We start from the raw sequence: 25,402 nt of genomic DNA, 5'->3' as shown, positions 1-25,402 counted from the left end.
GTGTGGGACTGTCATCCCATTGAGGGGAGTAGCTGTGGTGTTTTGATCGAAATCCAGCAGATGTGGGAGAAGAGAGAGAGAGAGGGAGAGAGAGGGAGAGAGAGAGATATTTCCACCCACCCAACAAGGAGACACACTCATAAACAGCAGACAGACAGAGTGAGAGTCAGAAAGACACAGGATCTTAGGGCAGCAGCAGTTCAAACAGCGAGGCAGACAGAAGACAGAGTTTCATTGAGAGAAGATGTTTTATTAAAGGGGAGGAAAAGTCCTCACACACATACGTAGACACACACACTAATAAACATAGAGCGTGCCACCCAGACAGACGGGCAGGAACCAGCTAAAGCCAAGATTTACTACCATTAGCTAGAGAGAAAAAGTCTAATAAGGACACACATACTAAACTCTTTCTCCCCACATCTCACACACAAACACGTACTGGTGCTAAGTGTGTGCTATCCAGTGTGAGGAGCAGGGCTGATCGATCCCAACAAGTGGAGCATCAGGGAGGAAGGAGCAAGCGAGTGGATGGATGCCTTTTGCAGACTTAGTGGCCTGGACCCTCTATGGGTGAGTTTGTTATGTGTTCACTGACCCTGGACTATTTCCTGTGTGTGTTTGCGTATCTTCGCCAAGAACAGATCATGTAGAACCATATCTAGTTCAGTTATAAAGAGTTTGATATTTTGGGTGCCTCAGGCAAGTTTTTATTGTCACAAAATGCATGCTCATTTGATATAAGCCAATATTAATTGGTAAATGGTCATGCAAAAGTTTGTTTTTGTCTTTCTGAGCCTGCATTATGAGCACCCACGGTTGTTAAATGCATGACACATTGAGATAATTTTGATAGCTTTTGCTAACTTACTCCTGTTAACTTGTTTAATCGTGAAGCACTGATTGATTTAGGGGTTAATGCAATTAGCATTGGCCACATTAGAATGCAGTTCTTGTGTCCTTGTCCATCAACTATGCTGCTCATTAGCATTCAACAGGTTTTTACTGTATATTACTAACAATAGAATGAAAAATAATAAGCTTGTGTGTAGAAGAGGAAGTGGGGGGAGAGTGGGTTAAGCTAAAATGTTGGCAGCACTAAGCAGTACAGGAAGAAAATCACCATAGCATAAGCGTCGCTGACCTTCTCAGTTTGCAGCCTGTACGCATGCGAGTGCATTAGAAATCTAATCTAAAGCAAGTCTGAATGGGAGATTTTACCTTTGATGTGTGTCAGAGTTGTGTTTACCGTCACTCTGCTCTGTGATTCAGCACAATGACATGCTGAGAGGTGGAGATGCATCACACTAAGTGAGCTGTTGTTGGAAAGGCTTTTTAGTCTTGTATATGAGCAAACCTCCACATTCTAAATCCCGGCTCAAAGGATGGCCGCGATCCAGCTAGAATGCCAAAATGATTAAATGCACTCGCTCTCAACTCGCCTCTTTCTTTCTCAGTTTTTGCTCCTGCAAAAGCTCAAAACAATGGCTATCAAACTTAGTTGAGAGAAAGTGAAAGTAAACTGTTATCTCGTGCAGGTCTCTTTGCCACAAAGGTTCAGAAGTGCAGATGTGAGGTTCTCAGCCATATTACATTCATCACAAAAAGGATGTTTTATGTAACAGCTAGCTGCAAAGTGCTTTCAGTTATTAACTGTAGTAATCAACCTTTCACATACTTTCACGTACTTTTGGAACAGCATCGTTCGCACAGCCCTAGGGTAGAGATGTTGATTTATATGGCTTTAATACTGAACTTGCAGCTCAGCAGTAGAGGTTTGATCCACCTGTGCATGCAAGCTTTTTAGGGTGGACAAATTTGAAAGGGGCCAAGTTAGGAGCTAGCAGTGTACTTTCCTCTTAAATCGAGCCATCCTGTAATTTGAAAAAAACAAACCGGTCAAAGTCAAGGGGAAACTGTCAGGAAAGTGATCAATGCCTTCTGAAATTACAGTGTTCTTAGTTCATACATGTCACATACTCACATTAGCATAATGCTGTGTAAGATTTCATTAACTCGTTATGAGCCACTGAATTGCTCTGGATCTCTAGCAGATTTGTAGCACAGTAAAAAAGTCTCTCCCACTTTTCACATCGCTGTGTTTGTCAGGTAAAAATAGACACCTTGCAGTACCCCAGCTTTTGGCATCTACTAGTTTACTGCAACCACTTCAGCCAAGGGTGAGAAACAGCATAAGTACTGAGCAAAATGCACAAGAAAGTGCTTGGAGGCGGTTTGACAAGTTGGATTTCTTACATAAAAGTGTTCTGTTCATCCGTCTGCCACTGACCGCAGGAGTCAGAAGGGTCTGCGAAAGTAGCCTCCCACTCACTGCCTCTCAAGAGATTCATCACTTTAATGGATTTTGGTACATCAGTGCTCACAGAGACCACTAGTATAACGAATGTGCAAAATGGCGTGTTCTTTACATAACCTAAACCACCTATATTTTAAAGAGTTAGGTTTTGTGACCCTGTGTGATTCAAAAAGGTAGCCTACAGTCAGACCATGATTCAGACCCTTGTGGCTCCAGAGGTTGGAAACAGTAGTGATTGCTAAATGTGAATTAATCACTACTCATGCTGAGACATACTGCCCACAAGAGTCTCACCTGATGTGGTTTACCGGCAGAGCTGCGTTACATAATGATCCTGCAGCTGCCACCAATTGTGGCCTCTGTCCCTTATCCCAGTTGGGACTCTACCAGCAGGGCCAGACTACTCCGCCATGCTAGAAGCTATAAAAAACCACTTCCTGTGGTGACTCCGCAGGGCAGCCTTGTTAGCACAGCCAGACACCCTGCCCCTCATTAGGCTACTGAGGTGATAAACAAGGGAAGCAAGACAACAACAAGCCACTTAGCCCCTGGTGTGTGTGTTTTTTAATTTTTTTTTAAAGGCAACCTATCCTGCCTCTGCTGCTGTTACATAATCACAAACGTTTGCCAGCATTTGCCCAACACACCTCGTCTGCAGGGACTTTTATTGTTTATAGGCTTCATTATTAGTATAATCCTTGACCTCACATTTTAATGTGTTGACAGCTTACATTGTCCTACTCAAATTAGTAAAACAAGTCAAAGACGTGGAAAAAAAAAAAAAACTGACTCAGCTTTTTAGCAAAAGGAGGCCTCTTCCAACTCACACTCTGTCGGTTTGGGCACAGACACATTTTCTGTTGACTTGCTGTGGTTTTCACTCTCCGCTGCTTTGATGGATGAAAAATAGGATCCGCACCAAGTCTGAATTCTCTGGACTTGGCTCTCCCATGCTCTTGTCTGTCAGATGATGGATATAAAGTCACACCTTGACTCTCAGGCATATTCTCTTGATCTAAACTTCTGACTTTATCTTTGTTGTAGGACTGGAACCGTACGTGGTACACAGCCAACCCAGACCTGACCCAGTGTTTCCAGAACACAGTACTGGTGTGGGTCCCCTGTATCTATCTGTGGTTGCTGGCCCCTTTCTACTGCCTTCACCTCTACTGCCATGACTGCGGACGCATTCGAATGTCCTGCCTCTGCACCGCCAAGATGGTGAGACTTGACACAGACTTTGGCCACTCTTCAGTTTATTGTTTAACAGAAAAGAAATACATTGGCAAATGTGACCGTAAAGGTTCTCTATTCAGTCTTCCATTGCTCTCCTGTCCCACTCAGGTGTTGGGTTTCCTGCTGGCCTCTTTTGGCTTTGTGGAGTTCTTCTACATCCTGCTGGAGAGGAGCCAGGAGATCCAGCAGCATATGGTCTTCCTACTCAGCCCCATCATACGCAGCATGACTGTGGTAAATACTGTGACTCTTTCCTGATTTTGATCTTCTTACCCATATCTGTCATTTCAATTTCATGAATATTTTTAGCTGTAAAAGCTTCTAACCTTTTGTGACACCTGCATTAGTGCATCAAGGGTGGATGAGCAGCATCCTGCAAAGTGATGAATCTATAGATCAACGTCCATCTTCAACATGGATATTGGCTTAAGTCAGTTTGTAAACTCATCCACTTGAAACAACTAGTCCATGTACTGTGTGTGTGTGTGTGTGTGTGTGTGTGTGTGTGTGTGTGTGTGTAGCTCGTTACTTTAAAGTAATTTCACAAGTTTCTAGAGATAAGCAAACGGAATGTGCCCTGTCATTTGTCCCTGATCACGTTTTAAGAGGTAATAAAATGAGCGGGCAGAAGGACAACACACAGTGAATTCCAAAGAGTCATGCAATTGTTTTTTTGTGAGTAGGGTTAGTAAGTTTTACAGAGTCCCAGTGCATCCATGGTGTGTGTATGGAAAAAGCTTTAACTACTGAGCCATGCAACTGAATTGTAGCTCAAATCGCACATCTGACATCGCTCCTACGTTGCTCTGGGTAACAGAGAAGTTTGGGAATATTTCAGCCCGTGTCCTGCTGGCTCACATGTCAATGTGCAGAAAAATGAAAGAATATATAGTCTATGTACCGTATGTTGGCCTGACACTGAGGTGCAAAGATGCATATCCAGGGATAGATTTATAGTGCTGCAGGCAATGCAAATATTACACCGTCCTGTAAATGCCGCCAGTATTTGACCACCACTCATCAGGCTGCAGAGTACATGTGTAGTGACATCAGCTACTGTTTGATGTGGACTCGGTGTACGTACATACGTGCAAAGTTTAAATACAATGAAAAATGTTATGGGTAGGTGCTGTGCAAGTGGGAGACCATATATAATAAAAAAAGACAGTATATAAACCAAAAATATTTCAGATGTTGTTACTTTTCCAAAGTATATTATGTTGTTTTCCCCACATCATTGCCACTGCAGGCCAATTAAACTGTGAGCATGACTCACTCATGAACTATAGGGGGATAGACAGTGCTTGCCCAGTGAAGTTTATTGAATCAAGTTTTTCATTGATGCTTATCCAATCATTTAGTTGCATGCAAATGAGTTGTTCAGTAGTGGCAGTGCCTTGACTAATCGTGTGTTTTAAATCAAGCTCATTTGAATCGCTTCCAAACTTTTTGTGCATCTTAAAAAAACAAACACACAAAACCACCAAAGGTGACAAACACAATTGTAGCCTCTGTTAAACCTAATTACATAGAAAGGTTTGGTCTTTATATAGGCTACAGGTGTGCTGTTGGACTGGAAGTTTTGAAGCCAGTTCCTTCTTTGAGCGCCATTGTTCTGACCAAAACTGTATTTAAGGTGCAACGTGTTTAATTGCAATGCAGAAAGGAAGAAGAGATAAAGGACAAAACATTCATCAAATTCACCTTGGAATAAGAACCTTATGTTTTAAATAAACAAAACCATACCCAAAATCCATAGTGTGCACATTGATTTGCTCAAGTCTGAGGAAAAAACAGCTCACACAACTCAAATGTTTAGATCCAAATCAGACCTGTGCAGATTTAAGCAGTCTAGATCTTTAATCTTTACAAATGTTGTTTGTCTCTTCTCCCTCCAAACATCTTGGGTTTAGAGTAGCATGTATAGTGGGCTACAGAACATTATTTATAGAAGATAAGGGCTAGTGTGCAATCAGAGAAATGTTTTCAGTGGCTTGTGTTGATGGAAACAACCCTGAATGTTTCTCAGAACATCAATCCCACTCATTTTCTGCAGATTTTAAATGATGTTTAACTGATGAGTAAGAGCAAACAGAAAAAGGGGTGCAGCTGACAACATGGGTGGCATGGCAAGTTTAAAATGCTGTTTATCCTGAGCAGGAGTGATATAAGAATTACAATGCAGTACCTGGATAGGAAGGGTTGCTGTAGCCCAGTGAGCTGTATAGCTTTACCCACAAAGCTTCCTCTCTCTGCAGCCTTATACAGGTGCTGCACAGTCTCAAGTCAGACAGCCTTGCCCAACTGTGGTCTTTTCAGACTCCTGAGTAAATAGCAGCACGTTTAGGTAAAAATACACTAAGACGTCCCTTGTATCAAGGGATATATTTCAAAAATAGGTCATTTATTTTGAGGATATCATTTATCAGACCAAGGGGACAGACAACAAACATCTACTAAATCCGATTAAGATCGTGTCACTGATCTTTAAATCTACTTGCCAGACCTCTCTTTATTAAAGGATATAATTTTCTTGATGCTGATTGTAGCCACCCACAACCACCACCACTACCCGTTCCCTGGGTGCAGGCCTGGAACACTGTGCTCTTGTTGCTCTGACTAACTTGTTTTGTTGCCCTTCAACTCAAGTTAATGTATGGGAACAGTTTTCAGGCCACGAACGAATCATGGTCACTATTGATGAAAAGTACTCTCATGACACTGACTATAATCAGCAATACCATGACGCAAACGTCCTATTCCTTCCCCAGCACTGCACACTTCCCATGTAATTATAAGGTAGGGGTTTGATTCAAGGCTGAGTGATGGACTTAGTTCCACCCACTGACTTCTACAAACAGATGGGCTGATGGTTTGCAGCAATATGGCAAGTCAGAGCGGAAGACTAGGAATAGGAGGGTCCTTGCCCTCAGATGCTGACCCAGGGTCAGCTTTACAAACCCTTCACTTATGTTAAGGCTTGGTAGGGGCGGATGCAGCCTCAACCTCATCATCAGTTCAGGACATAAAGTACCAGCAGTCGAGTACATTAAGTTCTTACCATGGGCTTGGTGCTGCTGACTCCTATAGAAGAGTCTATTGATCAAAACTAGGATATAAAATCAATGTGCAGTATTGGAACCTTTTTAGCTTTTAAAAACAGTGTTTTTTGGTAATTATCAAGTGTTGTTGATTTATTTAAATACTACTTAAAGCTGCAGTTATCTATATTTTTAAATCAACAATGGATCAAATGACTATGTGTAATGTAAAATGTATCGCTCATAGTGATGAAAACACAGAGAATTATCACTGACTCTGCAGTTCCCATCAGCTCTACAGGATTATTTTTTTTTATAGCATCTTTTCGACTCTTTGCGTTGGTTTTAGAGCCTCAACCTCGTTTCCAGACACTGAGACAGCTCCTTTTTAAAAACCTCTGAAAAAATCCACTGTACGCTACATGCCAAGCCACGTATTTCCTTCAGGAGTTTGTAGAGACCAAATTAGAGCTAAAAGAAGAGTGAATATTTGACTCACATCTGGGTGGACAAGGGCATGACTCCAAAATAATGCTTATATTGCTTTATATTGGCTGGATGTGTAAAAAAGCGACTGTTTGCCAACATGTTTGCAATATAAACTATAAGGTGATAGTAATTTATTATTTACAGCTTGTTGCATGTGGCCAAAATCCATGAATGAGGCTTGGGTTGAAAACTAGTCATGTAAAATAGTGTAAGTAAAAAGCCATTCAGTTACTAGTACGTCGAGTACTTGTAATTAGGACTTCTTCACCTCTAAAGCACATCATATTCTTGAACGTTCACAAGCTTTGAGTTGGCATGGTGTCACTGTGTTCGCATCCCCTCTATAGGTGTGCTTTTGGCTCCAACATCCAGTCAGGTGGACTGGAGACTCTAAATTCCCCATAGGTATGATTGTAAGTGCCTTTCTGTCTGTATTCATCCTTCAATAGACTGGCAAATGTCAAGTGTGTAGGAAAAATAAATGAACAAAAGAACAAATAATCAGTGTGTCACCACAGCAAGTAAGCGTGAACCATGTATGTTGTTTACTGTATATCCACGGGACCACATAAACATGTTTACCCTCTTGGCCACCACACAGAGATCTGTACACATCTCCCCCCATAAAATGTATAAGGTTGTTTATGTGAAAAACGTATATAATGACCAGGCACTATGGTTTATAACAGGACAGTACTGTGGCTCAAAGTAACCAATGTGGTACTCCTTATGAAACTTAAACCCGCTTTCTCCCCACTTGGTGATGAGCTGGCATGACAAAGTGACGTCTCACTTGGCCAACCACTCAGAGAAGGACCAATTATATCGTGGTTCAACGGCAGATGCATGACTCCTCTGAGTATAGACAGCCACATTCAAACACTGAATCAGGCCTATTTTAGAAAAAACATCTTTTTTTTTTACGGAAAGTATATAATAAGTTTAGGCAATGTGTATTGGGCATCCGGCATACCATACATGTGTAGTTTCTTTATTGGCGGAAGTCAGCCAGATCACATCTGCGCCTGTGGCCAGGAAAATCCCAGAAACCCAAGTTCTTTCTCAAAACCACCATTGGCTGCATTAGATCAGAATAAATCTGATTATACCCTCTTTGCTCTGTTAAGAAATGTCGGCATCTAATGCAGGAGAAATGGTGCTTCATTTTTCTTTGACTGAAGTAGCACTGAATAGCATTTGGAATTAAGTATTTCCCAGAGCAACAGAGCAGTTCCATCTTTACTAAAAATTCACCACAAAAAGAAAAATAGCTTGGGTCGAAGTTTAGAACTGATAGTAACTATCATAAAACGCTCATTGGTATGTCAACAAGATTTCATTTAGTTCCAAAAAGGCAATTCATACATGGAAATCACGTTTTCCTGTCCTAGTTGTGTCGTTGTTGAGTCGCTCCAGGTTGTTCTAAAACGTGGCATCACAGAATTGAGTGCTTTCTGGCTCAGGGATAGAGTTGTTTCCTCTGTGCTATAAGAAGCCTGCCTGTGAACTCTTAAATTAAGTATTTCTGTCTCTCACTGTCTCTAGATCTTGGCCTTATGCATCATCCAGTTGGAAAGAATAAGAGGCTGTCGTTCCTCTGTATTCCTCTTCCTGTTCTGGGTCTTGGCTGTTGTCTGTTCCCTGGTGCCTCTCAGAGCGAAGATCCAGCTGGCCATGGATGAGGTATGTCTTTAGCTGATTAATGAATATGGAATTTGAACACTATATCATGCCATATATTAGAACTATGATCACTGTGTCCTACTGTATACATTAACACGTGATGCTGTATGTTCCAAGCATCCAAAAACTCTCTCGATTGAAAATAAAGGAAGAATTCGGAACCAAAGTGAATGTGTTTGTCAGGGTTGAACTCAGTGAACTTTCAGTGTAAAAACAAGATGCAGGGATATCTAATCAGGTCCACTCCTACCCATAGTCTAGAGGCAAGACTCCAGCAGCACAGCTTGAGATATACCCTGTGTCAGCAAGAGTTTCTGTTTCATCCCCCAATTTCAACCAAGGTAACCGAAGGTTAACCAAGTGTTGGAGGATGACACTGCCAATTCTGGTCAAGCCCGTGTGTGTTTAAGTTTTTCTTTTCTTCCTGCGTGTCGTGTCAGACACTGCAATCATTGTTGTATGGGGTAGGTTTCTATTTAAGCGCACGCAGCCATGGGGCAGTCGCATTTGCATTTCTAAATAAAAAAACACAAACACACACATCCATATTTCTGTTTTATCGTCCTCAGTGTGACATTCCCACACTGCTTGGGGGAGAGTAATGATGGCCCTGGGATAAATGCTGGTGAGACATGGCAGCCCAGGGTCAGACCAGAGGAACGTCAGCGCTGTGTTTATGGGCCTACACTGCTGTAAACACAGCCAGATGGAAATCTATGCATCCGCACATAATGCGAGGCCATTTAGAATTTAGACACAGATGTTTTCATTTCATTCAACCACACACGTGCACATAGGATAGGTGACCACACATATATTTCTCGACCATATCGTATATCCAGATCTTGATTAACCAAATTCATATGGGTTGTTGTTTATTACCATCTAGCGTCTTTTGTTTGGTCATGGGAGTGAACAGTACAATTATAAATTAGGTAGACTGACATGAAATGGTATGCTGCAGTGTCGGATTTGCAGAAGATGCAGTCAAAGTTGGACTGGAGATTATGAAGACAACTACACAAAAAAAAGGTCTGGAGTTCACTGCACCCTAAAACCAATAAAACAAAAGAAAGTTCTCATTGATTTAAGTTAAAGCTGATAACTCCTGTTGAAGGAATAGGTTAGTTAGACATTTGGAAGAAAAATGCTCATTCTCATTCTTGAAGAGTTAGATGAGAAGAATTCTACTGCTCTCCCGTCTGTACGGTAAATATGAAAATACCGCTAGCTAAATAAGCTAATTAGCTTAAAGCTGGAGTGTGGGACTTCTACATATGAATGACCATCCGTTACATTCAAGTCCTTATACATATAGCTAGACTACTGCGCTGTTGTGTCTGGTGTTTGTGGCGACATTACCGCACTGGCGGAAGGATAGGTTTTACCTCAACCAGCCAGAGCTCAAGGCTGGTTGAGCTGGTACAGCACACTTTTACAGCTGTGCTGTAAAAGTGTTAGAGCACAGCTCCTGTACTGACACATTTTGTAAATATATATAAAGAAAGTGTCTAATTCATGTTGCAGCATTGCAAGTTGACTGAGTTCATGTTTGTGGAACATTGGCCATTCATAGTCGCTTGACCTACATTTTTCCCACCCACTCTCCGACCATGACCCTGTTTTTCATAGTGTGGCCGGATCCATTTGGCCCCTTCATATCTCCTTTCTGGGCACAGCATAACATATTCAGAGAAAGTCGTTATACTGTTTACTATGGCTCTGACTTTCATGCAAACCCATTCTGCTGCACAACAGACTGGCTGTGGCAGCGGCCCTGACCCAGTGGTAAACAATGCCCCTGCCAAACCCCAATTTCTGTACGTCAAGAATAACATGCGAGTCCTACATTTCTCAAAAGTCTCTGAGTAGTTAATATCGCAGCTGCACGCTTGATTGAATGTAAGGGTGCTGGTTTGTAAAACCACAATCTCCCTATTTACAGATACAGGCTCTTGGCGAGAAGGAGAGGCAGCTTTAACTATGGCTTTATTTATATAAAGTACGCCATTAAAGACTTTGGGGTTTTCACTGATTTAGTTTTAAGGTCCAAAATAAGCTTTATTGTGTTTGTGATCTTGGTGTATAAACCATATCCTCTGCTATACATTGTGTAAGCATGGGAAAAGCCATGTAATGAATTTTCATGTTGTTGTGAAACTGCACACAAAGCCACAGTGAAGTAAAATGACGCTGTATGCCACAGGATGTTGTGTGATTTGTTAAGTAATGTTGAAAGTGACGAAACAACCAAAACACATTTTGATCCTGTTGAAAACCTTATGTCTTGATTTAAGAACACTGTTATTTTTCTGTGGCATGTGCACGGCCACAAAGGCAATTTATTGTGTCCCTAGCTCAAAATAAGAGTCTAACTTACGAAACTTGTCTGGAATAGCTCAAAATAAATAAACGGAAGGATCTCTTGCTAAAGACTGGTATTTTTCAGTCCTTTAGCAGCCTCCTTAATCTGTGCTTTCTTATTCCACAGGGCATTGCCTCGGACATTGTACGATACCTCGCCTTCTTCTCCTACTTCACAATCCAACTGGCCCAGCTCTTCTTGTGCTGTTTTGCTGACCAGCCTCCAGAGGGAAAACCCATCTTGGAAAAGGTAGGCAGAGGAGAATGTATCCCACTTCCGTCAAAAACACCCCGATCCAATACGCAGGGAAGAAAAAGCCTGAGCAACTATCTTGTGGTTTTCAACTTTTGTTGTCAAGACATTTTTCCCTTTTGGAGGAAATGATGTGATTCACCTCCCTCCCTCCTTCCACTCTCACTTCACTTTTTTGGCTTCCTATGATGGGAGTGTGAATATGTGTGTGTGTGTGTGTGTGTGTGTGTGTGTGTGTGTGTATGTGCCGTTGTTCTCCTGCATACCATCAACGCCAACTCACTCACTTCAGCGTTGGACAACATCATGACCGCTGCTGCTGAGTCCGTGACCACACAACAGTACATCCGTTACTTAATACAGATCTCACTATGTCATCAAACATTAGCTTGACGACCCTTTGGTAAGCTTGAAATAGCAAGTCGATTCAGTACAGCTGACAGGTGAATGAAAATGAGCTTCTAATCAATCAAACAGACGTGTGACGTCACATATTTCCCCGGTGATAAACAATCAAAATAGCTGGAAAAGTCCCTAAGAACCTCTTGGCCGGTGGTGAGGAGGCTGAGGGTGCAGAAGCCGCAGTCTGGCGTGGTGGACACACCCATTGGTCGGTCCTTGGTGTGTCCTCCTCGTCTTCCTCCACCTCCTCCTCCTCCCCGCCCCAAGCTCTGGTTAGAGTTACTCACAGGAAGAGAGGAAGTGAGGGGACGAAGAGCGAGAGCGCTAGTAATGAACAGAACAAACACTCTGGTGAGGGGGTGGCAGGGTGGAGAGATGCCATAAGGAATGCGTGAGAGGACAAACTTTCTGTGTGTCTGCATATGTTTGTGTCTATCCACTTGTTGGACAATTTGTGATGACACATTTCCGCTCTGTCTGCACTAGACCTCAAAACGTCATCTTCCCCATGCGCTAACACTGAACTCTATTTATCGTGTCGTGTGGGAGTTCATGGCCTCTACTCCCCACAATGGACCACCTGACTATACACACATTAGCATCATTAAACACACTCCTCACAAGTGCACCATTCAACCATCAACCAACGGCCTCTGCGAAGCTGTGTATGTCTCGAAAGCGAAAAGTGGTGAGAGATTCACTGCGAAAACAACACTAAGTCTGGTCTCTAATTTGTTGCAGAATCCCTGTCCTGTAAAAGATGCCTCTTTCCTGTCAAAGATTCTCTTCTGGTGGTTCACTGGGTAAGATGGTTCTTTAAAAAACCCTAATTTTTTGCCTTTCGGCTGACTCACTACAGCAACAGTTTGTACTTGTTTACAATAATATGTGTTTTGTTGACGATTATATGTATGAATCATCCTCCTCAGGCTTGTTGTGAAAGGATATCGCACCCCGCTGGTAGCAGAGGATCTGTGGACCCTGAGGGAGGAAGACACGTCGCACAAGATCATCTCTGAGCTGGAAGAGGACTGGACAGATGAATGTGCCAAACTTCAAAAGTGAGAACACTTGATGATTGATGTCTGTTTGTTTAACATACCCCAGCGAATTGGTGTTTACTAGACTAATAAAAGACTAGATTAAAGTCTAAATTTAAGAGATTAAACAAGACTACGAGTCTACAACCATTGAAACTGCTCTGTGCGGCTGTACTCAGGTTCTGTTGTGCTTTGAGCTAAATGCTAACATGCTCACAGTGACAATGCTAACATGCTTAGTTTAGCATATTAGCATGCTGACATTTCCTAATTAGCACAAAACACAAAGTACAGCTGAGGCTGATGGGAATGTTAATATTTTTGCAGGTATTTGGTCATAAAATCAAGTTCCAAAAAACATTACATTTCACATAATGCAACCAATAGCATTATTTTAGTTTGACCATCTCTGCCTGATTAACACTCTGTCAATCAAACTCCATCAAACTCCTTGTAACACAAACTTTGTTAGGAAGTTTTAGTCTCCAATAATCCTGATGACATCTTAACCCTAATGACATCTACTATCTATCTACTAAATAGATTTTTAGCATACAATCTGCCCCTTTAATGAGCCCTGTGATTGGCTGCTTAATCCTCTATGTTTATCAGCAAATAGTTGTAGCATGAAAAAACGTGCAGCAGAAGACAAATATTCACAAATAAAAGACATGTGCACAATGCACACATTGGCTTTCATATTTCTCTGGCTTATATTACTATTTTGACATAGGCCTGTAATCCACAATTTAGTGTCTGGCTATTGTCAAAGATTAACAGCCAAAGAATAAATTCCATTTTATTGCAATGTGGTCAAACGTCAGCATGGCGCTGGCTGAATTAATGACCTGAGCAGAGCATGACTTAGCCATGATTGCGGCAAATTGAAATCCGGGACTGGGCTCAGAATAGGTCCAAAGAGGTCCCTTGAGGACATACAGTACCATAATGTCAAGACAAGAGCCCTGTGTCGAAGCTTGTTAACATGACCCAGCGCTTTGAAGATCCCTCATTGACTCCAATAATTATGTCAGTGAATAATGCCTTTTTACTGCTGGCGAATTCTTGAGTACACCAGTGATGGTACAAGTAGCAACAGAGGTTGTTTTTTTACAGTCTGTTTTACATTAACGACTTGAAAGGCACCAGCATCATGTTGGGGCATCTCTGACACAGATGTGTAGTCTGTAACTGCGTGCGTTCTCTACCTCTGGCAGGCAGGAGAAGGACTTAGCATCGGGTGTGGCGCTGGGGAGCAGACTACCAGACCAGGCTCAGCTCCTCAGGAAGCTGCAGAAGGAGCAGAGCTCTGGCTTCTTCCTACTGAGGGCGCTGGCACGCAAGTTTGGTCCATACTTCCTGACTGGTACCCTGTGTATCATATTCCACGATGCCTTCATGTTCGCCATCCCCCAGGTGCTTAGGTAAGACTTACAGGAAGAGTGCACCAACACCTAAATCTGCTCTCACCATCTGGCAATAAAAAGCTGTGGTGTGATTTGCCAATGTTGAATGATATTAGTGTGTACCTCAACCCAGTACCATGGAACTCAGGGGTGTCTTGTTTGTGGTGCAGACAGCACCCAACATGGCAAGATCATTCACAAATGTTTGTTCGTTCTGCATGAAGATAGAAATCAGGCTGCTGTGCTTGATAAAAAAAACAGAAGTTCTCAATAAAACTGCTTATTAGAAGGTTGCTATCGCATGTAACCTTGTCATTATATTTGGAAAGAAATGTTGTTGAGTTTTTCAAATATAACTTTTTCATTGCTCCGCGTCCCACAGACCAAATGGCATTGCGTGCACTGTATTAAAGGAAATTTGCAGCCAATATTTCCAAACCACAGCTCAGAATTAAATTACCTGGATGGACTGCAGTCCATGGGTTTTATTGTGGTTTTTGGGTGGTGAACTGTCCAAATTAATTCAGAGATTTAAGTGAAATAGCTTATATTTTCCTGCTATAATTTAAAGAAACATGAGTTTAGCTAATTGTGGGAAATAGATAGATAGAATATGTAACTGTGTAAACAACTCTTTGTTTATCCCCTCAGATATCACCTTCATTGTTCTATTTTCAATGATTCGTGACTCAGATAATCAAACAACAACAGAAGCTGGCAGCAATGAAAACAGGTCATGGCTGACCAGCCACCCGCCACACAATCCCACTAGCCAGACTGGAATGTTGTTGTTGCACAGCACAGAATCAGTGGAAGTGTTAATTACGGTCATGGAGCTGTGAGCAGGAAAAGTAGACGAGACCACAGGCCTCTGTGCTGCAGTAAGGAGGACAGGCGGAGAGGGAGAGGAGGCTCTAAATGGCAGCAATGCTGTCGGACCACAATAAGGGAGCCGCTGGCCAAGTGTGAGGGCAGCCCGGCCACAAGCTGCGCACTGTTGTGCAACCCGAGCTACTTTGTGCTAACCAGCAAGCCAGCAGCCACAGCAGTGCTCACGGCCATTGGTTTAAGGCACACAATGAAAGTCATAAAAAACACCGTAAAAAAAATCATGTTGACAGGGTGAAAACCTGTCTGTGTCTGCTTTGATTTGTTTCATTCATTACTCTCCAGGGAAAACCATACATAGAAATAGGGTTGTCATACAGTATAGCCATGACTCTTACATGCACACAAAAACTGAGGTATGTTCAAACTACTGAACATCTTGATTAAGTATTAATCTCTTCCTCCACAGTCTTCTTCTGGATTTCATGAGAGACGAAGACGCTCCGCTGTGGAAAGGCTACTTCTACGCCACTCTAATGTTCCTGCTGTCCTGTCTCCAGTCCCTCTTCAACCATCAGTACATGTACACCTGCTTCACAGTGGGAATGAGAGTGAAGACAGCTGTCATGGGCTTGGTTTACAGGAAGGTGGGTAAATCTGTATTCATGGATGTGTAGCCGCTAACCTAAACTGTGTTTTAAATGGCAAACACAAAAGCTGTCTCTCCTTCCAGACAGGAAAACAGTGTATGATTACCAGCTTTTACCTCAGATGAATGATCGTCTGAAATCTTTACGAGGGTGTAAATTTATACTGGACAACTGAGTGCTAAAATGTCTCTGTCTCTTTTGTTGTCAATCCAGTCTTTGGTGATAAACAGTGCCTCCAGGAGGACTTGCACTGTGGGCGAGATTGTGAATCTGGTTTCGGCAGACACTCAGAAGCTCATGGACTTTGTGGTGTACTTCAACGCTGTCTGGCTGGCTCCTATTGAAATTGCTCTATGTCTATTCTTTCTCTGGCAGGTATGTCCGATATTTTTTCACAATGACGCTCATTCGTGCACAGCTTCATTTTAACTGAAAGGCCCTTAACACCATTTCATTCTTTGTTTTATTTAGCATCTTGGCCCATCGGCATTGGCAGGAATTGCCACTGTCATTCTCATTTTTCCACTCAACGGATTCATAGCAAAGAAAAGAAGCAAGCTACAGGTAAAAACAGTTACAGGAATCCTTGACACTTTTGCTTCAGTAGCCCTGACACATCTGGCATGTTAGGTCAGGGATGCCACAGCTGGTTTAGATAGTGCCTGAAGAGCCGTGTGGGTGTTTGGCCTGGATGGTACATTCTCTCTTGTCCTTTTGATGTCTGCCCCATATAATGTGTTTGAAAAACAATGAAAGGAAAGGGTGGGCAGTAGGAAGACATAATTTTTAATTTCTTTGGAAAAGCAACAGACGGTTCTGTAAATTTGGATGCCAATTTAATCGAACTTAGTCTTGAATGCAGTGACCGCATTCCTGGCCCTTTGTTGTTTCCTTGTCATAAAAATCACTAAAATGTAACAAGCTATAAATTCTTTCTGACTTAAACAAGTTCTATGATGTTCAGGAAAACTACTACAGCTGTAATAAGAGCGGACAAACCCATGTTCACAAATGCGTGTATTTGCTTTGGTCTGGTAATTGTCTTTCCACTGTGCCGCAGCTTATTTTTTGATAATTAAACCTCTCTGTCTGGCCAACAGGAGATCCAAATGAAGTTCATGGACGGCCGCATCAGACTGATGAATGAGATCTTGAATGGAATAAAAATCTTGAAGTTCTATGCCTGGGAAAAGGCCTTCCTGGAGCAGGTTTTGGGCCATAGAGAAAAAGAGCTCAAAGCCCTGAAGAAGTCTCAGATCCTTTATTCCATCTCCATCGCATCCTTCAACTCCTCTTCTTTCCTGGTAAGAGCTCTAAACTGAAAGAGCTACTAATGAAAAGGCTGCATACAGACCTCAAACTGACAGTGTTTGGTTCACTGAGCTTTGTACAAGGGCGGTTAGAATAGTAGCTTGGTAACAAATGAAACAAAACATGAAAGTATATATTTGTGACCTCTTTTTAAAGATTCATATCTTCAATAGGAACAAATGGGCTTGGAGCTGAGTGCCACAGACAGGGCGGGGAAGTCAGAGAGAACTAAGAGACAGACTAAGGCATTGTTGTTGGTTTTGGTCTTTTCTTGAGATATATTACTGACAATTAGAGACATTTAGAATAACCCCAGCCTTATCCTTTAAATTGTGTATCTAAAGATCATCCATCACACAAGTTCTTTCCAGTAAAGTTAACATTTCACATCTTTTTTTCCCCTTCAAGATTGCCTTCGCCATGTTTGGAGTCTACGTGACACTCGATGACAGGAACGTCCTGGATGCACGAAAAGTTTTTGTCTCAATGGCGCTGATCAACATCCTGAAGACCCCACTCAGCCAGCTTCCATTTGCTATAAGCACAACCATGCAGGTCGGTGACGTTTTAATTGAATACGTGCGATTGCTCTGAGATGTTGTTTTTTTAATCTTAGGTGCCTGATGGTATATGTTCATGCTCCCATGTGATAGATATAGGTCAGTTAACTAACCACTGACTCTGTTTCAGGCTATGGTTTCACTGAGACGTCTGGGAAAGTACCTGTGCTCAGAGGAACTGAAAGTGGACAATGTCTCAAAGGCTCCATTGAGTTCTGGTAGGAACCCCACCCATTTATAAACGTTAACATTAAATTAAAGTACTATTCTGCACTGTTTAATTTCTACAATTTGTTCCCCATACTGCTAAACTCATAGGCTGTCATAATCAATATAAGCAGACCGCAAGATTTTGTTGTTTATGTGTGGAGTACCACAGCCTTGTATGGATCATATGCACTGTCACTTCCTGGGTCCCTGGCTGACTGGTAGACAGGGTAATTATAGGATGTTCCCATTTAGTGGTTGAACGTAAATCAAAGCATGAATTCAGACATATGATTCATAGAGAAATAAAAAAGGAAAATACTGCAGTTCTCTGTCTGTAATCTGTCAACACTTCCTAAGACAGCTTGTGAAAAGGCAACAGCTCTGTAATTTGTGTGATTAAGCAAATTCACTTGTAATTACGCCCAGGCTGCACTCTGACGAGTAACTTCAAGGGGGAATTTTGTTTTGAAAGTTTTGTTTGCGGCCCAGGTTGAAAGAACGTGTCCTGTCTTCAGTGTTTATTGCAGGTTTTGTCTATTTTAGTCAACCTTTCTTTCTTGTTTAGATGGGGAAGACGTGGTGATAGAAAACGGCACTTTCAGCTGGTCTGCAGAGGGTCCTCCATGTCTTAAAAGGTATGAGTTATATAAAGAAAAGAAATGACTACATCTACAGTTAAAAACAAAGAGAAACTTACAGGACACTTTCTTTCTTTGTTGACAGGATCAGTATCCATGTGCCACGAGGTGCTCTCGTCGCTGTGGTCGGACATGTGGGCAGTGGAAAGTCCTCTTTGTTGTCCGCCATGCTTGGTGAAACAGAGAAAAGAAGCGGCCGTGTCACTATTAAGGTACTGAGCTGATGTTCCACGTGCAAAGTTCTATTCTTAGTTGTGGGTTTCATTTAATAAATACTGACTCTTTTCACATCGGTCTCCACAGGGCTCTGTGGCGTATGTGCCCCAGCAGGCCTGGATACAGAACGACACAGTCCAAGACAACATCATATTTGGCCGTGAGAAACTGAAGACATGGTACCACCGGGTGCTGGAGGCCTGTGCACTGCTGCCCGACCTGGACATCCTGCCTGCTGGAGATGCTACAGAAATTGGAGAGAAGGTATGGAAATGGAGATGTGGAAATTATATGGTTTTTCTTCAATCTGATTATATCTAAAATGTCAAATGATTATGTCTATGCAGGGACTGAACCTCTCAGGTGGGCAGAAGCAGAGGGTAAGCCTGGCCAGGGCTGTCTACAGAAAGGCCGATGTATACCTCATGGATGATCCGCTGTCTGCTGTTGATGCGCATGTGGGTCAGCACATCTTTGACAAAGTCATTGGACCAAAAGGAGTCCTTAGAGACAAGGTAATACATGTAACAAAGCCAATCCAGCTGCAAAGAGCCAAAACATGGTTTTACAATGCCTAAACCACCTACAAGCATGTGGCATGCGCTGTTGTTATCATAATATGGAAACCTCCAATTTGCTGACACTTTTGTTTTGAAGAAAGCCTCAATTTAGTATTGGATTGTGCTTACATACTATTTTTCTGACTTTCTGCGGCTTGCTATAAAGACCCGCATCCTAGTGACCCATGGGATGAGCTTCCTGCCACAGGCTGACCTCATCCTTGTTCTGGGAGATGGAGAAATCACAGAGAGCGGCTCCTACCAGGAGCTCCTCAGCCGCCATGGCGCCTTTGCTGACTTCATTCACACCTTCGCCAGCACAGAGCGAAAAGAGAGCGCCATACAGAGAGGTAAGAAACATTCACTTAAAAAATGTACCATACAAATAAACTTCAGTGCGTGCAGAAGGGAGGACTAATATGTAACAAACGAATGAATAATCACAATTAAAAACCAAAAACAAATCCTTTTCTTGTAGCTGGTTCCAGGAGGTCCAATGCTCGTCTCAGCATGGTCGACTTCATGCCATTCTCCAGAGACCTGTCACAGGAGCAGCTCATTGGGTATGTAAACAAACTCATAAATATGTTTGGCATCCCAAGCATCTTTTTTACGAAACTGACCTCTGGCCTTTCCATATCCTCCAGGGGTGACACCACGAATACCAACCTGCAGAATATGGAGCCTGTGTCTGAAACAGACCAGGAACAGGTACCAGAGGACTTGGGCAAGCTAACTGAGGCTGACAAGGCCCGCACTGGAAGGGTAAGTGAAAATAGTTTTTCCCTCAACTCTAATGGTGTGAAATTGGGCATCAGTGGCCCAAAAATCAGTTATTGCAGGTTTAATGACCATAAAACATAAAATTGCTGATACAAACCAAGTTATCGAATTCCTTGAGATTGACTGCTACATTTTGTGTTGTTCTACAACAGGTGGCGTTGGCGATGTACAAGAAGTACTTCAAGACCATCGGCTTGGCCATCATCATTCCCATCGTCTTCCTGTATGCTTTTCAGCAGGGCGCCTCATTGGCCTATAACTACTGGCTGAGTGTGTGGGCTGATGATCCAATTGTTAACGGCACCCAGAGCGATACAGACCTGAAACTGACCGTGTTTGGAGCACTGGGCTTTGTGCAAGGTCAGTTAGTTAGTTTTATGTTTTCTGGTGGCTCAAACTCTACAAATGAACAGACAACATTGTTTGGTTAATGTTCGACTTTGATTTGATCCAACATCTTTCCCCTTCTCTTCAGGTATCGCCATCTTTGGTACGACTGTTGCCATTTCCATCTGCGGCATCATCGCCTCTCGCAAATTGCACACGGACCTGCTGATCAACGTGCTGCGCTCTCCGATGTCTTTCTTTGAGTGCACGCCCAGCGGCAACCTACTCAACCGCTTTGCCAAAGAGATCGATGCCATCGACTGCATGGTCCCCGACGGCTTGAAGATGATGCTAAACTACGTCTTTAAACTCATGGAGGTTTGCATCATTGTGCTGATGGCGACGCCCTTTGCAGCCGTGGTGCTCCTGCCTCTCGCTTTCCTTTACGCCTTTGTCCAGGTACATACCCCAATGTTTCAACTCACCACCAATGACTTTGATCTTTATTTTGTCTTTGAGAGTTTTGTGTTCAAGGTGGCTCAGCAAAAGCTGGGTCCCGTTATGGTGTGTTATTGGAAAGCTCCGGGCTCCAAAACCAACCCTGCTGATTTTGCCATTCACTTGTATTTTGTTACCCATGTGCTGACATACTGTAGATGTTACACACATTCACTATGAATTATGGGAAAAGCCCTCAGCGCTCCCTCCTGATTTCACTCATTAAAGCCGGTGTTTTACTTTTCCACTGTGGGCTACAGAGCTTCTATGTCGCCACATCCTGTCAGCTGCGGAGGCTGGAAGCTGTGAGCCGCTCGCCCATCTACACCCACTTCAACGAGACGGTGCAGGGCGCCAGCGTCATCCGGGCCTTTGGCGAGCAGTCCAGGTTCATTCTGCAGGCTAATGAGAGGGTCGACTTCAATCAGACCTCCTACTTCCCCCGATTTGTGGCCACCCGGTGAGATAATATGTGATTATAATATGCTTTCATTTCATTTATACATCCATTTTGCTCAGTTATAGTTCAGGAGGGATGGTGGTGATTCATAGCACCAAGAGTTGCTCTGGTTGCTTTATGTTACGTGGTTACATAAAAATGACTTCTGGCTTAAGTAAAGAGGACACATTTTGGTTCTTGCCTGCCCACAGCTAAATCAATGTCACATCCACAGGTGGCTGGCAGTCAATCTGGAGTTTGTTGGTAATGGTGTGGTCTTAGCTGCTGCCATTCTCTCTGTGATGGGAAAAGGCACCCTGAGCCCAGGCATAGTTGGTTTGGCTGTGTCACACTCCCTACAGGTAAGAGGCTCTGCCCACAGCCACACATTCTCACACAGTAGTTCTGGACTTGTGCCAATACCAAACTTACAAAGACAGCTAATTTCATACAACGCACAGTATTGTGGGACTTCACTCCAGTTGCATGCTGCATGTGGCAATTACAGGTCAAACTGGAAACAGTGGAATATAAATGCATTGCTTTGCTAAATCAGCAAATGCATTTTCAGTGCAGGAAAGAAAATGAGTCAAAGTAAACCTCATTGCGTTGGATATTGCAGGTGACTGGAATCTTGAGTTGGATTGTAAGATCCTGGACTGATGTGGAAAACAACATTGTGTCTGTGGAGAGAGTCAATGAGTATGCTGAAACTGCTAAAGAGGTCAGCGTTCCCGCCGCACATACACATAAACAAATCACTGCTCAGGACATTTAATCCAACACTGTACAATAAGAAGGCTTTTTTTTTTTATCTCTACTCACACTTTCTTGTTCTCCAATTCAGGCGAGTTGGAGTATTGAAGGCAGCTCCTTGCCCCTGGCCTGGCCCCAGAGAGGTACTATCGAGTTCCAAGACTATGGGCTGCAGTACCGTAAAGGCCTTGAGTTGGCTCTAAAGGGCATTACCTTGCAAATTCATGAAAGAGAGAGGGTGAGTCATCTTGTATGATAAAAACAGCTTGCAATTTAAAACAGTTTTAATCCTGGATGACTGAAATCGCTTGAATTGCAGAATTTATGTCCTACTTAAATCCTGACAAAAAAACTTTTTTTCCCTAGGTTGGAATTGTGGGTCGGACAGGAGCGGGGAAGTCTTCACTTGCCCTGGGAATCTTCAGGATCTTAGAGGCAGCAAAGGGAAAGATCTTTATAGATGGAGTCAACATCGCCGACATTGGACTCCATGACCTCAGATCACGCATTACTATCATTCCTCAGGTGTGAAAGTAGTAATAACAGAAGCTGAGGCCTGGCTTTCATCATATAAACTGTTTGCAATAGCTACAATCCGTATTCAATAAGCCATTCTAAACTGTAATAATACTCTTACCACTTTGGACCGTTCGGTGATGAATAACATCTGCTATCCTCTCTGCCAGGACCCTGTGCTGTTCTCAGGCTCCCTCCGGATGAATCTCGACCCCTTTGACACCTACACAGATGAGGAGGTGTGGAGATCACTGGAGCTCGCTCACCTCAAAAACTTTATCTCTAATCTGCCTGATAAACTCAACCATGAATGCTCAGAGGGAGGAGAAAACCTCAGGTATACAGATAGGACTGATTGCAATGTAGATAGCAAAACAAGTATCCATTTGTTTTGCTTAGTCAGTCATCAATATATTATCATAGGGATATCATCACAAAGCTTCAGATAAAATCTAATATATGTGATTCTACCCCTCTCCTGTCTGTGTAGTCTGGGTCAGCGCCAGCTAGTGTGCCTGGCCAGGGCCTTGCTAAGGAAAACCAAGATCCTGGTTTTGGATGAGGCGACAGCTGCTGTGGATCTGGAGACAGACACACTCATCCAGTCAACAATCCGCACACAGTTTGAAGACTGCACCGTCCTGACCGTCGCTCACCGCCTGAACACTATCATGGACTACACAAGGTGCATTACAGTCGTAGTAGTCAATATTTGGTGTTATTAAGTGGACTGACAAAACGGATTAATGATCATTTGGATTATCAATTATACATTTAAGTAATTTATCAAGTAAAATACTAAATATTTGGTGGTTACAGTTACAGGATTTGCTGCTTTTATCTGTTTCATACCACTGTAACCTAAATACCTTTGGACTGTTTTACTGTCGGTCAGACAAAATAAGCCATGGAAAGGCATTACTTTGACTCTGGGAACCTGGAATGAGCATTTGTCTTTATGTTTGGCATTTTATAGACAAAACAATTAGTACAAATTCTATTATTTTGTAAAGAAGTATTAGTCTTAGTTGCAACCCTACAATCACCTAACCACATTTAATCAAACGTTAATCACTTGCCCAGTTATAGGCCTGGACACCTCAAAATCGACAGCCTTTTTCCACACACATATATGTTAGATCAGGTGTAAGAAAAAATGCTGGATCTAAAGCCTGTCTTCCTCCTTTTTTTCTGCTTCACAGAGTGATCGTCATGGACAGAGGCCACATTTCTGAGATGGACTCTCCAGCCAACCTCATCGCACAGCGGGGACAGTTCTACCGAATGTGCCGGGAATCTGGGCTGATCTAGGTCTTCATTGGGCTTCGTAGCATGGAGCTGGTGTCCAGCTGTATAGATGTGGCACCTTACTTGTGTGGCTCTCCAGCACACGTTAAATTGGGCCATTCCTTTGTGGCAGCTCAAAGCGCCTCTCCATGAGGGCATTGTCAATGAATCCCAAGAGCAGCTGCTGACGCAGTCCCTATTTGTTGGTTTTTTTATCACACACAGACATGCTGTCTTAAAGACATTGTTAACCTCAGATGATGAACATTCAAAGGAAAGCTACAGTGGATTGTTGAGTCTCCATCCAAACTATTAATATTGTATATAGAGTAGTGGAGTCAGTTTATTCCGAGGAAAGGATAAAGCCAAGAGTATCACAGATCTTAAGGATTTTCATTCTCTTTTTGAATGGGAGGCTATATTATTTTTGTAGTTTTTGTAAGTGTTATAAAGCACATGATATATTTTTTCATGTTGTCTCAGGCTTAAATGTTGATGTTTACTTACTTTTTTAGCCTTGTATACCAAAAAAGAGGCAATTTTGTAATTGTAAAGAAGAAGTTTATTTTGTCTCCTTGTCCCAGAAACTGGGACAGGAAATACTCTGACACACTAACCTTCAAAAGGTTCACCCTGGCAAATGCAGGAGAAGTGAGGTTTTCACTGCCTTCAAAATCTGAGCTAGAAGCAGCCAATGTGGAGTTTTATACGTCAGGGGAAAAAAGGAAAACATTGAAGTGAGCCAAGACATTAGCAATCGTCCAACTATGTTGCGGCTGTTGTTTATTTCTGTCAAAGTAAACACATAAAAAAAGTCAATAGAGACCTTGCTGGTCCGATTTAACCTGACGCTGGTAGTGAAAACCACCATGAATGAAGAGAATGCCTCTTCAAAACAATGGTGATATATCTCTGTGTGATTGTGTCTCGGCCTCCACCACACAACTCAGGCCATATGCAGAGAAGAATAAAATCAGGATTGTTCTTATGGTGCTGACATGACAGACTGTAAATAGTCCACATTGCCCTTTACTCTCTTCAAAGAAAGAACTCTATGAACTTTTCAAAGAGAAGAGCCATTTACTGTTTTTGTCTTACTGGTTTAGACAATATATTGTAAGAGAAACCCTATAGTTTATTTATGTCGTATGACAAAATGTATTAAGTGTCCTTAAGATTCTGAGGATTGTATGATATTTATACTTTTTTTATAACAAGCTTGTTCATTTTTTTTCACTTTTACTGTTAATGTACTGTCTTGTTCCATAGATCATGCTGAATAATAAAATGTATTTGAATCTACAATATGGTCATGCTTGAAATCATGTCTTTGTAAATGAGTGTGAGGACAAGCTTGTTAACTCAAATGCTTCCAGTGCTTTAAAAACACGTTTAAATAAAAATTATGAATGACCATATTTTCATGCATTTAAACAGGGATGCGAGTGATTGACTCTGAATCCACATACATTCAGCTTGATTGTCTTCTAATAATCATAAACAATAAAAAAAAAAAAAAAACAGTATTGACGATCATTTTTAAGGGACGTACATTTTTAAATAATAATACACATTACATTGACCTAGGAATA

General features: G+C 42.3%; 1 protein-coding gene across 1 annotated transcript; it reads left to right on the top strand.

Moving 5' to 3' along the window:
* abcc6a (ATP-binding cassette, sub-family C (CFTR/MRP), member 6a) lies at window positions 1–25,115 on the top strand. Its single transcript, XM_031309625.2, has 31 exons — window positions 1–573; window positions 3,362–3,538; window positions 3,662–3,787; window positions 8,629–8,766; window positions 11,258–11,380; window positions 12,527–12,588; window positions 12,715–12,846; window positions 14,043–14,249; window positions 15,529–15,706; window positions 15,923–16,084; window positions 16,181–16,273; window positions 16,810–17,013; window positions 17,429–17,575; window positions 17,711–17,798; window positions 18,356–18,425; window positions 18,514–18,640; window positions 18,732–18,908; window positions 18,992–19,159; window positions 19,371–19,554; window positions 19,683–19,767; window positions 19,852–19,969; window positions 20,140–20,347; window positions 20,463–20,773; window positions 21,073–21,272; window positions 21,487–21,613; window positions 21,874–21,975; window positions 22,099–22,245; window positions 22,374–22,532; window positions 22,694–22,860; window positions 23,014–23,208; window positions 23,726–25,115. The coding sequence occupies exons 1-31, from the start codon at window positions 532–534 to the stop codon at window positions 23,832–23,834; spliced, it is 4,533 nt and encodes a 1,510-aa protein (XP_031165485.1). The 5' UTR covers window positions 1–531; the 3' UTR covers window positions 23,835–25,115.
* Window positions 25,116–25,402: the final 287 nt, after the last annotated feature.

Source organism: Sander lucioperca, chromosome 4, assembly GCF_008315115.2.
Source record: "Sander lucioperca isolate FBNREF2018 chromosome 4, SLUC_FBN_1.2, whole genome shotgun sequence".
NCBI lineage: Eukaryota > Metazoa > Chordata > Actinopteri > Perciformes > Percidae > Sander > Sander lucioperca.
The sequence above is the reverse complement of the archived record's forward strand: the minus strand, read 5'-3'. Positions and strand labels throughout refer to the sequence as shown.